General features: G+C 34.0%; 3 protein-coding genes across 5 annotated transcripts; 2 read left to right on the top strand and 1 right to left on the bottom strand.

Annotated features, from left to right (window-relative positions):
- Positions 1-553: 553 nt before the first annotated feature.
- LOC132699328 (uncharacterized) lies at positions 554-4,377 on the top strand. 2 transcript variants are annotated; one of them, XM_060665977.1, is made up of 3 exons: positions 554-711; positions 916-1,086; positions 3,863-4,368. In XM_060665977.1, the coding sequence occupies exons 1-3, from the start codon at positions 663-665 to the stop codon at positions 4,111-4,113; spliced, it is 471 nt and encodes a 156-aa protein (XP_060521960.1). In that variant the 5' UTR covers positions 554-662; the 3' UTR covers positions 4,114-4,368. The 2 variants fall into 2 exon arrangements, with proteins under 2 accessions (XP_060521960.1, XP_060521959.1); XM_060665976.1 differs by having other exon boundaries at positions 579-711; positions 880-1,086; positions 3,863-4,377.
- Positions 4,378-4,888: 511 nt separating this feature from the next.
- On the bottom strand, positions 4,889-11,323 carry LOC132699327 (uncharacterized). 2 transcript variants are annotated; one of them, XR_009618497.1, is made up of 3 exons: positions 11,187-11,323; positions 6,448-6,696; positions 4,889-5,318 (listed from the first exon to the last, which is right to left on the bottom strand). XR_009618497.1 is itself a non-coding variant. In XM_060665975.1 (3 exons), exons 1-3 carry the CDS (start codon positions 9,283-9,285, stop codon positions 5,104-5,106), a joined length of 519 nt encoding a protein of 172 aa, XP_060521958.1. In that variant the 5' UTR covers positions 9,286-9,362; the 3' UTR covers positions 4,891-5,103. The 2 variants fall into 2 exon arrangements, 1 of the variants encoding a protein (XP_060521958.1); XM_060665975.1 differs by lacking the exon at positions 11,187-11,323 and adding an exon at positions 9,231-9,362 and having other exon boundaries at positions 4,891-5,318.
- Positions 10,332-13,537, top strand: LOC132699330 (uncharacterized). The gene is made up of 3 exons (XM_060665978.1): positions 10,332-10,456; positions 11,235-11,468; positions 12,245-13,537. Exons 1-3 carry the CDS (start codon positions 10,414-10,416, stop codon positions 12,472-12,474), a joined length of 507 nt encoding a protein of 168 aa, XP_060521961.1. The 5' UTR covers positions 10,332-10,413; the 3' UTR covers positions 12,475-13,537.
- Positions 13,538-13,574: the final 37 nt, after the last annotated feature.

Genomic DNA, 13,574 nt, shown 5'->3' with positions numbered 1-13,574 from the left:
CTCTGTGTGTGCAGTTTCGTTGATAGTATATTATGCAAGTGTATTTGACACGAGCGGAGCGAGTATTTAATAAATGAGTGACTTAAAAGGAAATATCTCCGAAAACATCCAATTGCCCTCAAACTCGTGCGGTAAAATCCAGGTAATGTCCGAACTGGCTCGGAACCGTGGGAAACGAAACTGACGTGGTAAAGTGGCGTTTCCCCCACGCTAGATGGGTGTGTAATTAGGTATTTTACAGACTGGAGTAGAAAAAACACATTTAACCAAACCAATCTAATTAAAGAGGGCGACATATGATTCCGCCTTGATTATTATTTTGATTTATTTATTGATGTATTAAATCTAAGCTAACCAAAGTTTGGTCAGACCGCATAATAAACCCACGTTTAGAACTAATTTTGTGCAAGAGAAAATGGAATTGTAATTAAGTGCGAAGTTAAAAATAAAAATATGCCACCATTACTGGTAACAGCTGGGGCCCTGTGGTCGTTATCAGAAACCTTGTGGAATTCCCGTAACAGTTTAATGCAAATATCAGGTATATGTCATATCTTATCGGCGAATTGACGAGATAATTGATATATCTGTAGTCGTATATCGCGTACCCTGCCGAGTAATAAGGTTAATTAAGAAATACTTTTATAACGTAAAGAAAAGTCATGGGCAAACTAACTGTGTTTCTTTGTGCAGTTTTTATGCTTCAACTGAGTAAGTACCTACCTTAAAACGCCATTGGGTTTAGAAAATTTGGAAATAATTCGAAACCTCGAAACTTGTCCTATTCATTTTACCAAGGCTGATTTATATAGCTACTTATTTATTTCTTATTGTTTCTTTCTTCCATAAAAACAGTAAACAATCTTGTTATTTTTAAAGTTGGTGTTGTTCCATCTGTAAATTTCCCTGTAACAGTTTCTGCGCAGAACAACTTGCAATGTTTCGACTGCGAGTCGCCCAATTCAGTGGAATGCGAAAATACAGATGCAAACCCCGGGGTAAAGGTAACCAACTGCGACGTGAAGTACAACGACAGGAACGCCAATGCAACGCTGCTGTGTGTGTCTGCATATCTCAAAGTTACAGGTATAACGCAAAGCCATCAATCAAGTGTGATTCACCCGGACAACGCTGTTAGCAATATCTGGAGATCGGGTTTATTTCAAATTTTCAAAATTTGCTTAGGTTTGCTCTATTTACCTTTTTAGAAGCTGCAGTGTTGCCGATTCTATTTGCGCCTCGTGCGTTGCAAATGCGGTTTTCAAAACGGTGAGATACTCTCGTGTGAAACGAAAAATGGTTCAAACTAAAGTTTTTTTAACCCTTTTGCGTTTTTCACATGCAGGGTTTGAAAATATCACATTTTAAGTTACCTCCTAAATGTTGCTCTCAGAATAAATATACGGGGTCAAGTCCCAAAGTTTTGGGACCCAACTTTATTTTTCGACGTTGAATATTTTTATTTTTTATTTTGGCTGACCATAATTGGGGCGGTAAAAAATGTTAGTCTGCTCGTTTCAAAAAACAATCAACAAATTTAACATATACAAACATTTACATTATTTTAAAATTATTTGGTACATTTTACAAAACTTCTGGATTCCTCCTCCTTCTGTTGGATTTTTCGTTGGTAGAAGAATTGATTACATGCACGAATTTTAGTTTTAGTTTATTTGTCTTAGTCTTAAGGTTCTTTCATGTTCTTTGAACCTAGTTAATATTTTTCGTCCGGTCTCTCCAATGTATTCTTTACAGCATATGCATGGAATGCTGTAAACTCCTGGCATCTCCAATGGAATTTTGTCTTTGACGGACCGAAGATATTGCGAGATTTTTGGACAAATGTAAATGTGAACATGCATTAAGGTAAGGTCTGTGGGCGTAGGTTTTTTTATAAACACAATGACCCAATGTTAGGTCTGATTTTCTATTAATAAGAATATGTAAAAATGGGAGGTTGTTATTAGTTTCTATCTCAATGGTAAATCGTATGTTAAAGTGTATAGAGTTTAAATGTCTAAGAATCTACTAAGGATTCTTGACTATGAGGCCAAATAACAAAAGTATCATCGACATAGCATTTCCATAATTTTCGTTCTAGATGGAAGTAGCTTTCTTCTCAAAGGCTTAAACCTTACCTCTTCTCATCTCTCTAATAATTTCCACATTAAAGATATTGAGCGTTCCATCACAAAATACACTTCACCACAACCTTCCAATAGCATTGTGGCCCAAAGCAATCCTACACTTGCCACTGTGGTTCTTTGTTACATTCAAAACATCAAGTATCAAAAGTTCAAAAGAAATATAACGTCAAAACCAGATTTACCACTTGTCCAAAAATTTCTCAACACCTTCGATGCGTCAAAGACAAAATTCCATTTGAGATGCCAAGGGTTTACAGCATTCCATGCATATGCGGCAAATAATACATTAGAGAGACCGGACAAAAAAAATACAAACTAGGCTCAAAAAACATGAAAGAGCCAAATAAACTTATCAGCAGTTGCCGAACACATTCACGAAACCGGGCATAGAAATCTATAAACAAGCTAACAATCTTAATCGCGACTCAGGTTTTTACCTTTTAGTCAGGCTCTGAAGAAGCCACACAGTAGAAATCCAGAAATTTTGTAAAAAGTAAGTAATGTAAGCCTGTGGAAGTTGCTTTGAGAAATTGTTAGGTGGTTATAGTTGGTTTTAGCAATATGGTCAATAATCATTTCGGTTACTTTTTTTAAATTGAAAGTGAGTCAAGTTCGCTTTTAAATATGTTTTTAAAATGCAAGCACAAAATTCAATATACCGGAATTGTAGTAAGCTCGGCTAAGTTGGAAAAGGAATTAATTTAATTAATAATCATTTTAAAATATCCAATTCAGCTACAAGTTTTAAATTTAACTAAACTTCGATGATTTCACTTTGATTTAGTAAAATGAAATTATATCTTGTTGTGTTGCTGCTTAGGGCTGCCGGCCTAAACTTTATAGGACCGGAACCTTCTGTCGATCTAGCGATCTGTCAGTTGATACAGGAAAAGCAATGGGATGAAGCAGAAAACGTTGGCGAGCTAGAAACCGATTACGCTCTCCAAACCATTTTTAACGGGTCATTGCCTACTTAACAAACACCAATTCAGGTTCGGTTTGAATAGCACCCGCACCCCACCCCACCCACCATGTTCGAAAAGGAAAATGAGACAGTAGCACACATTCTGTGCGAATGTTCTAACCTCTCAATCAATTAGCAGAATCTTGGATATGTCATCTACCTGGAGTCACTAGGCTTGATGTAAAGCTAGCACGATAAGCTGAGATCTAAGTGCTGTGGTGTAGGCTACCGTATATTACTTACAGATACATAGATATATCTAATATTTTAAATTAACTTAAGTTAGTTCTGGTGATTCCAAACTCTAATTTCGGCAGAGTGCTTAAAACACAGATGCCGGAGGTATTTTTTATTTTCGTGGATGTTTCATCAAAATTCCGTTTTGAGAAAATTAACTGAATCACATAATTCTAAAATAAAATGCTACCACTACCTTAAAAGCCTTTATATAATTTCGTTACAAAACAATTTTGAAACGCCCCCTGTAAAGTTTATCCAAACTGAGGAGCGGTTGTTTGATTTTAATTTAAAAATTTAAACAAAATCTGCTTGGTTTAGGGCAGAAAATAAAAGTGACATTAAAACAGCTGCTCACTTGCCAAATAAGTAATTTATTGCTATATGTTGCAACACTGTGTGCTTTCAAATACAGAGCTGTAGATCGCCTTACATTCTGCATAGTTTCATATAAATCCCCAAAACTTACATACCATTAAAACAACCATAACTTAAACTTAAAATTAATCAACAGGAGTTGACGCAGGTCAGACCGGAGTTTATAGGGATTGCAGAGTCCAATACGCAAATGTGGAGAACTTCTGCGACTGGTTTATGGAGAACAACACCACGCCCAATGTTACCATCGCTTCCTGCAGAAGTTGCAATACGACGAGATGCAATAATCACCTGTTTAACGCTGACGGGTCCGTCAATGGATCCCAGATGACCAGCGCGGCGCTGGCTTTTGTAATTCTAGTTTTCACGTTCACAGTAACCATATAATCTCGCTTGTGAATACGGAAAGTAATACTCGCTTAAATATTCATTTTGATCTATCAAATATAACTTACGTTTCTAGTTTGGTATTGAAATACAAAAAAATACTTTCACTACTAAAATATAAACGAAAGATAAGATATCCCCATGACAATATTTATTATAATTTTCACCAAGCAGTGTACCAATGAATCAATAGATAAAGTACAGTTTATGTTCGAAGCCATATATCATCGCATCTAGCAATTGCCAAGTAATTCAATTAAAATGATTTCTAAACTAGCTGTTTTACTACCATGTTCAATTTTTCCTTATTCTATGCTGTAAACTGACTTCGACTTTAATATCGGCGCTGAACGTCTTCAAAAAGCAATGATTAATCTTTCAGAAAACGAAACTTCAGGGCTAGGAGAAGTACACACTCAAAAATGGAGCGAATCTCTCTCAGAATTTAGTATCCCAACGGCATAAAAATTTAAGAAATAAACTTTGAATATGTACTTTCACAATTTATAGAAATATGTCTTTGCCATTATGTTTCAATAAAAATGGATTAGCAAAACATGTAGACGTACTTGATAAAGTTTTTATTTTGAAAAATACTAGCCCAGAATTCAGCTGATAAATACAGAGCATCTCTAATTGAACCTACTTTGCGATACGATAGATTGCTTTTGTAAAATAATTCGAAGTCTTTCTGTGATAGAAGCCCTCTTTGCAAATCTGTCCAAAATAAGGACGAAAAACGGCGTTCCATCTTGTTATACTTATATATAGGGTGAGCAAATGTATATACTTTTATATGAATGGGGATAACTAAAACTATTCCCGCTCTATACAACAATGTAACATTCAAAAAGTTAACAAAACAAGTGCCAACGCGTTTAGAAATTGGTTTCTAAACACAACCACTAGAAAAATTCCATTTCCCACATTTATTCTTTTATAAAACAATAGAAAAATGCAACACAATTAGTTATTTATTTTGTTGTCTACTTATTGATGTAACAAGAACATCGCAGTTGCAGCCAAAACGATCGTCCATATAGATGTCTTAAACACAGGCGAATTGTTGCACAGGTTATTGTGGCAGACTTCGCACGTAAAATTGGTGATCCTGTTGGGCAAGATTGTTGGGAAAAATTCGCAAGTCGTCAGAGTCTCGTTAAACGAGTAACTTTCGCACCCTCTTTGAGTGATTAATTGATTGTCTGAAACAAAAATGTCTTAAAATAAGTTACCCTCATTTATAAGGGTTAAATATGACTTATAACGTCTTAGCCTCCTAATATGGATAAGTGTAATATTGTTTTAGTGTATTTTGCATTTCTTTAATTTCTTTAAACTAACCAAAACTTGAAAATCATTTACTATGACGAAACAAAAATTTTAATTAATTCAGGATCCACTAAGGCAACAGTAACTAGTCTATATTTGACGTTTGAAGAACTCGATATTTGATATTACTCCAAAGGAAATAATACTCTAACTTTACACAATTTTTCCGTAATTATAAAGTCTTTACTGTGCAATACCCAGTGTATGCTTAGTTATATTTATAAAATGATAATTAATATGTTATCTCAAGTTTTTATTAAAGAATTTACTTATTGTTATTCAGTTTTACCACCTTGGGGCATTGAAAACATCGAAATGCTACAGCAGTGATGTAATATAGATGAGTGATTTGTAATTAGGAATAGTTTGTGGTTTGAAATATAACCAGTGATCGCGAAGAACTATTTCTAAGACATGGTATCTTTAGAAATGGGACGAGGGGAGCGAGGATAGCTACGGACCAACATATCCATGAGATCGATTTGTCGGAAAATTAGAGTTTAGGTGCTGCAGGAATCCTCTTCTCGGTTGGTATTGCCGCGAACCGATACACATAGCTGCGTCGTGTCATGGTGACAAAAACGAGCTCATTGGAATCAGGAGTTGAATCGCCTTGTTCTTCCTTCACAAATTGAAAGATCCAATTTTTCTGTCATGCAAGGCACACACTGTTCCAATTACTAAAAACTCCCTAAAACAAGCTAATGTAATCCATCTTCCGTGGCCCGTAAGATCACCAGCCTATTAGCAAAACTAAAAGGCTGAGTAAAACTGTCTCCAACTTCTTTCTACATCATCAGGAAAGGTTATCAAGGGAAAACCTACCTTAGGCAGGTACTGTCATAACTAATTCTCAAAATATTAATAAAATATATATGTACCCATTGGGCTTTGCAATTTATATGTCGCGCAGTATATTCTTATTGTAATTGGCCTAGGAGAACCATAAATTAGTAATTCGTTATCGATTGGTGGATCACCTTAAGGATTGAAAAATCTTACTGTTAATATAACTGACGGTCATGCATATGTGATCGTGGGTTGTCCTAAGAGATGCGTCTGCAGTAAAAGACGAGTCGTACAGCGATGGTCTTAGGTCTTGTTGCTTCACCAAATACGACGAGATTGGTTCCAAAGTATTTTCGGCACAATTGTGAATTCTTGTGGCGTTCAGGTTCACAGGATCATGACAACCCTCACCGTCCGCTTCCGATAGGCAAAAATAACATTGCTCCACGCCGTGTGCTCCGACTGCGGGGAAATTTCATTTTTATTAAAAATTTCCACACCTCACGTCATATCACCAGACAAGTGGAATACCCATAATTTCAACAATTTCATAATTATTCTCTTTATAACGCTTGGAGATGCATCCTAATGTTTATATTGATGTAGATAAAGTCTGTTCCTAGATATAAGAAAGTGACTAACTGATACGCATTAAGGAAAGGCCCGGACAAGCTGTAAGAATGAAATTTGGCCGAAAAGGTCCGTATTTTGCATAGAAATTTAATTATTTGGGGTTTTGTTAGGAAAGATACTAAACAATATTTATTTATTTATTATTATTTAAATAAAATTACAAATTATTTTTATTACCTACTTAAATTACTTAAGTATCACTATCGCTATCATCGCCTGTTCTAATTATTATTTGTTCTATATTATTTGCAATATGGATATACGATTGTTCTGCTTTTTCTATATGTTTAACAGAATTTGCCCAACTTTGTGGAGCGATTTTAAAAACTTCTTTTTGAGGACATTGAAGTTAACACAGGGAAAAACATTGTTACGACGAATGGCAAATTTCAGTTGGTGCCAAACATGTTCAATGGTATTAAATATATAGTGGTAAGGTGGAAGCTTTAAAACTGTATGCCCTAGATTTTTTGCATAATTATCACAGCCTTATTCCTTTTGTAGGTTCAAGCTTTGTAGAACCTCAATTAATTGCTTTTTGGTATAACCTTCGTGAAAATAAATGTCGTTATTATACATGTAGTTTCGGATTGTTGCTTTTGTGTCACATGAGGAAGGGGTTTTAGTCCACTGTCTACTGTGATAACTTGCATTGTCCATTACAATGACGCTATTAGGAGGAATGTTTGGAACTAGTTTGTTTTTAAACCAACTTTCAAATAATTCAGGGGTGGTGTCTTCATGGTAATCCAGAGAATTAATATTTTTCGCAGGCAGAGAAAGTCCATCTTTAGAGCCAACATGCAAAATAGTTATTCTTTTACGTTATTTTGTTGGCGTGTTTGTTTTACACTTATCAGTTGTTGATCATGTGTTGAATACACTTGCATGAGGTAATTCTGCCACATTTAACAACGATTTCATCTTTTTCGAGCCTCCTAATTAAGATATCTAATGTAGGCACACTTTGTTCCTCGTATAACTGGTAAATTTAACGCCGTATTATATCTTGATCACTTTCATCTACGCTCGAGAAAAGTCAGCATCGCTTCTTTTTTTCCTCGCTGAAATGGGATTATTCACAATTTTTTGCATACAGTTGATGTTGGAATTTTCGTCAATGTGTCCGTTTCTTCTAAAGATGCTTGCTTGCTGGCACCACGTTCCATGAAAGTCAAATAAACATTGTTTAAAACTTCCTTAGTCTCAATAGAATAGTGTTTTCTACATTTGGCCGGGAGTATCTCCTGAGATACACTAGACTCGCACTTTTTTTGCATAATTCGCACACGATTCAACACACGCTGTATTACACACGAAATAAGAATGATTACTAATAAACGTAAACTAAGTAGTATACCAAACCAAAGAATATTAAACACAGGTAGGTATAAAATTATTTTCTCTTACGGACCACAATTTTAACTGAATTTAAATTCCGAAGCTTTAGGTAATAATATTGTTGCATTGTATGTTGATGACCACCCTTGGATAATCCCATTCAAAAGCTTTCTTATATCTATGAACAGACCATACCTAACGCCTTCATACAGAGTACTAATTTTAGGGTAAACAATCTAAGCAGATTTTTTATTTGTTAAGGGAACTTGTTATTGTCGTTTTTTATTTTAATAAAAAAATGAGGTAATATACAGTAACATTTAATATTTTAATGGTTAATAATTTTGTTCAAATTTACAATATTCGATAGGATGATTTTTAAAAGAAGGTACTTTTATATATTTTTTTTAAATGTAATGTTGTTATGACTCTACAACATTGGAGCAGTATTCTACCGACTTACCTACGAATGATGTTTACATACAGGTTACATAATGTTTTTTGTTTGTCTAAGAATTGAGTTGGAGTATTGCAATACGTTTTTTTAATCTTGTACAGCCTCGTGGTCACCAAGTACCACGGAGAGCCTATAAAACGTGTGAAAGCGTGGGAAAGTCTACGGAGAGCGGCTGTTCTTATCCTGTTAATGCCCTAACAGATACAGAGGCAGACAGATCATAGCGTTGACACAGTCACACTTCGATTGTTACAAATTTTGAAAAAAAAACAAGATTTCTGAAATAGGATGGCTATTGAGATATCCATTTACAATTCAATCATGAAAAAAAAATCAGCTCCCGAGACAACGAAATTTTCGGTAAAATTATTGAAATTTGTATTTTGAAAACAGTGCAAGATGTTGAAAGGTTATTCTCATCGTTAGTTATCCTGAGAAAATCGAAAATGCTCCATAACTCTAGTACAAGAATATTGGTGCTAGAAAAACAAACGCATTTCATATTATCTAACATGGAACCGCAGGAATTTAGGTAAAAATTTCAAAAGCAACCGAATACTCTTACCGGCGGTGTACAGCCAAGAGGTCACTAGGATAAAATATAAACTGTAATTTTTCATTTTACATTCACAGCCTGTGCCAGTGATTCTAATTAAGATGTTATGATGATACAACTGTATCGCGTCTTCCGAATAGATAAGGCATATGACAGGGTAACAATGATTAATCCGGTATTAAAGTTTTATTACTTCCAATACAAATTGTTTTATGGCATCAAATTCTCCATTGGTTTAAAATTGTTCAGATGTCCTAATTTGACATTTAGATATGTTTTAAATAGACGTTTACCTGAAAAATAAGATTATATATATCGAGTGCTACACGGCAGCATCTTATAAGTGGAAATCACTCCTTTTTCAGAAATAAAAAAAAGATCAAAAAACTTACGAGGTAATGGCTAAAGAACACTACTTATTTTTCTGCTGATTAAAAGTTTTGCTAACAGATAGACAGTGGTTCTCTAATTGCGCAAATAATAAACCGGAAATCACTAAAATGCGAGTCCTGCCATGTAACACTCGATATACAACAATACTGGCGCTTTTAAAGAATTGAGAGTAAAGTTAAAATATCTGTATACATGAATTAGTTTTTTATTGTTCGTATTTAAAACGATAAAAAAAAGTTGAAAAAGGTCCTCGGAAGGTGAAATATCAAAATTTAAAAGTACAACCACAGTATTGAGCAAAGAAAATAACAAGACAAAAATGCGACATATTTTCAAATCCGCTTCTGTTGTCAGTTCAACTAACAGAATTTTTCACAGAAAATTCTGGGAATTTTGAAACTAATTGTTTCAAAATTTGCCCGTTTTGGATGATCGTTAGCGAAATTTTAACATATAACTTTAGTACCAGATTAAGTGCAAACTCAGCAAAAAAACTTTTATTCGCACCAGCTTGACATCGAAACGTTGTCAGGAGCCCCGATCTATATGTGCTATATAGTTTACTTTTATTTTCAAAAACTGCCAACTAAGTTTCCAAAAAAAATTGTATAAGCTATTCTTAAGAAGGTAATAAAACGTTAGATGTTGACGAAATGATAAGATACTGGACTGGATAATTAACGTCATGTCAATAGCTTTCGCCGATAATGTCTTTTTAATATATTGCCACCTAATCCACGATATTAAATTTAAATTAGGAAAATTTCCTGCAAGAATTGTTTTGTTGTTAGTTACGAAAATGTTGTCCGGACTACTGCTGGTAGTTTTTCTGCCGAGCTTGGGTGAGTTTCTTTTATATGGAAAGTGTCATTGCGCTATTTTGAAATCAACATTGCATACGACGCGACTGTGGTTTAGTGAATGATATTTCTAAAGTACTACGAGAAAATTACCTATATGTACATATCAATAATCAAAACTTTCAAGATTTTTATGATAGCAAGTAATTTTGGTAGCAGTTGTTTTATTTTTTTTTATAAAACGTCAATTAATACCTTGAATTGTAATTTTTTTCGTTATTGTATTGTGATCGTAAAAGATCTCAATCTATTAAATTTTCGTTCTCCTTACTTTTTTTGCTGATTATATTGATCTAACTACAACAACCGAGGCCTGAAAAAGCTCACCGTTCTTTTCCTACGAGACTTTGCATATAAACACAGTCTCACACTTTAAACTAACTGCCGTCGTCTTTATTAATACCAAAAATTAAATATCATATAAAGCAAGTCAGAGGTAGAATACACCATCCTTTCATTTTGGTTCTTATATTTTGTTTGTTTTACACTGTTTCTAATTCCTTTTCTTTTTGGAAGTTTGTATTATTACTTAGTTGGATATCGTTCCTTTTTTACGTAGGGAAATGAATTATACATTCTTACTTCAGAACAGAAATATTAAATACACTTAGATACACGAACAACTTGTATTAACAACTTGAAATTAAAACAATATTATTAACGACTGCAACCAATGTATGTATAAATTGCTATTGTTAATGGGACCCGTTACCTAATTAACTGGCTCGGCATTTTGGTGACGATAGAATTTATTTTCCAGTATATTCCCTTCAGTGTTACCGATGTTTCGGAAACAGCTTCTGCAACGATTTCAATAGTGCCAACGCTACTTCCTTGGCTCACATAGACAACTGCAATCAAGGGTTGGCTTCATACGATGGCGACGACATCCACATCAAAAGACTAACCAACGCTGTGTCGAAGCTGATATCTAATTCTCCATCTATTAGAGATTCATCCTTACCTGGGTGTCTAACTGCCACCGTACACGAAGGTGAGGATTTAAAAGTTGTAGCTGGAACAATAACATTATAGAAAAAATCTAATGGTACCACATGTGCCGGAATGCAAAAACTGCACCGGCCTTACCTTGAAAAACGAGTGACAAGGCCAAATTTTAAAATAATCAAGGTGAAAACCGCACAACTTTTCTTATTTTTTAAAATCTCAGAGTCAGTTTTTCGCCCTTGCGATTTAAACTATAATTATACAGTCATATCAAAACTTCTGATTGGCAAGTAAAACCTGCACTGTATATTAACAGTAATAAAAATATACCAAATGTATTTCATTTTACATAAAAAAACCAAAATTAATAAGGATTGGGACTCGAATAATTACAAACACTGGCGAGAAGTAACTCAGATTTTTTTTACCATTAACAGATGTTACAACTATTATGTGATAATTGAAATAATAACGCAAAAAATCAGCAACAGAGAGAAGTAACGCGGAACATTCGATAGTTGTGTTGAAAGACAAAAGGCTGTCGAAAAGTATCAATACTGGGACCTTCCCTACAGTCTGTTAAAGGTCGAACTAACAAATCATAAGGTTCCTTGCAAAACCAATGTGAGAACGGATATAATTGCTATTTAGTGCTGAAACATCGAGAGGTTTTCTCTTTCCACACATGCATGAATATTTCATAAAATTATAGTTAATTTAATATACGTGCACACACACACCACAGACATCGGTTTTGTTAACATTCAAATAACATATAGTTATCACATCATGTTTTAACGTAATTCCGTTATTAAATTTCAGCGAGATACGATCACACAATAAGGCTTTGCGTTACCAACGCTTCCATAATATGTCAGGCGATCCAGGAAGTCCTATTCCCGGTCTATCATGACTACGATGCTGTAGGATTTTCCTGCGCTGGGTGCACTTCCGACTTATGCAACAGCCAGACGCAGAGATCGACTGGCAATATTACGTATTTCTCCTTGTCCCTTCTAGTAGTTCTTAGCGCTCTTAAGCTAATCACTTAGTTGGTGGGGTTTCTGATTTCAAGTGTGTGAATATGACTTCGTATTTTATTATTTTGCTACTATTGATAATGTAGGTTAAAGAAAATTTCTTAATGGAAACTACTTGTTTTATTTGAAATAATCTGGCTGTTTTCTATTCGATCATAAATGTTGGCCATCTGTCATCATGGCCACCACTAAGTTATGTGATTTTAATATTTTATAAGTAACTTCTTTAATTACTTATTAGTAAGTAGGTAAATTTGTAATAAAATGTATCTAATAATTTGTGTCTAGCAGAATTAACTTTTCCAAAAAAAAAAACAGAAACAAAGAACAAATATCATTTTTGATTCATTTATTTTTTATTTGGCTTGCACATTAATAAAATTATAAATAGTTATTAAGAATCCTTTAGGATTTTCTTTGTTTATTTAACGACTTTATTTTTTTCTCGATTAACCGATATTGGTACGAAGAAAATAACTGAATTTAAATTATATATATTGCAGACAATATTAAATATATCTCAAAAGTGGTAAAGTTTACCTATATTATATATAACATATTGTATAAAAATGTCAGAGAAATTGAGAAAATAGCAACATTTACATTTAAAATACAATACAATTCTCGATATAATCGGAAGTAGCGCTATATTGAAAATTGAGTTCTATATCATCGCAAAATATCCATCTAAAATAGAATTAAATGTCGAAGCTTAATGTAGTTTCCGTCAATACGTATTCTTCTATGCTTTTCAAGACATTTATTTTCGACTAGAGCTCGAGTTGAGCATCCATGTCCATTACTATCGCGCAGTCAGATCAGCTTCTTTAAAAGTTGGTAAGGGCGATGCTTGCTGAAGCCTCATTAACCTTCTCAAAATTTTACGCCGGTTATTATATTTGGAACTTAATAAGTAAACGATTTTACGAAAACATCGACACTTATATGGGATTTTAATGTAATATTTTTAATCTCATCTAATTCGGAGTTAAATTAGTGCAGCTACGTATCAGACTATCAAAATGTCAATAAATAAATAATTGAAAAGTAGCAATTGATTGTATTTATTGCCACAATAAATAATTATCAACATATCAGACATGTTTTCTTTC

This window comes from Cylas formicarius, unplaced genomic scaffold (assembly GCF_029955315.1).
Source record: "Cylas formicarius isolate icCylForm1 unplaced genomic scaffold, icCylForm1.1 PGA_scaffold_3__17_contigs__length_32017465, whole genome shotgun sequence".
NCBI classification, from domain to species: domain Eukaryota; kingdom Metazoa; phylum Arthropoda; class Insecta; order Coleoptera; family Brentidae; genus Cylas; species Cylas formicarius.
Note: the sequence above shows the minus strand (reverse complement) of the source record. Positions and strands in the feature narration are given on the sequence as shown.

Bases quoted from the DNA above. Each gene is read 5' to 3' on its own strand.
- LOC132699330 (XM_060665978.1), top strand. From the start codon at position 10,414: ATGTTGTCCGGACTACTGCTGGTAGTTTTTCTGCCGAGCTTGG. The intron at 10,457-11,234 runs GTGAGTTTCTTT...TTTATTTTCCAG, and splicing joins AGTTTTTCTGCCGAGCTTGG to TATATTCCCTTCAGTGTTAC. The intron at 11,469-12,244 runs GTGAGGATTTAA...ATTAAATTTCAG, and splicing joins AACTGCCACCGTACACGAAG to CGAGATACGATCACACAATA.
- LOC132699327 (XM_060665975.1), bottom strand. From the start codon at position 9,285: ATGAAAAATTACAGTTTATATTTTATCCTAGTGACCTCTTGGCTGTAC. The intron at 6,697-9,230 runs GTAAGAGTATTC...ATTTCCCCGCAG, and splicing joins CTCTTGGCTGTACACCGCCG to TCGGAGCACACGGCGTGGAG. The intron at 5,319-6,447 runs GTAAGATTTTTC...TTTTTGTTTCAG, and splicing joins GACCGTCAGTTATATTAACA to ACAATCAATTAATCACTCAA.
- LOC132699328 (XM_060665976.1), top strand. From the start codon at position 663: ATGGGCAAACTAACTGTGTTTCTTTGTGCAGTTTTTATGCTTCAACTG. The intron at 712-879 runs GTAAGTACCTAC...TTATTTTTAAAG, and splicing joins AGTTTTTATGCTTCAACTGA to TTGGTGTTGTTCCATCTGTA. The intron at 1,087-3,862 runs GTATAACGCAAA...ATTAATCAACAG, and splicing joins TGCATATCTCAAAGTTACAG to GAGTTGACGCAGGTCAGACC.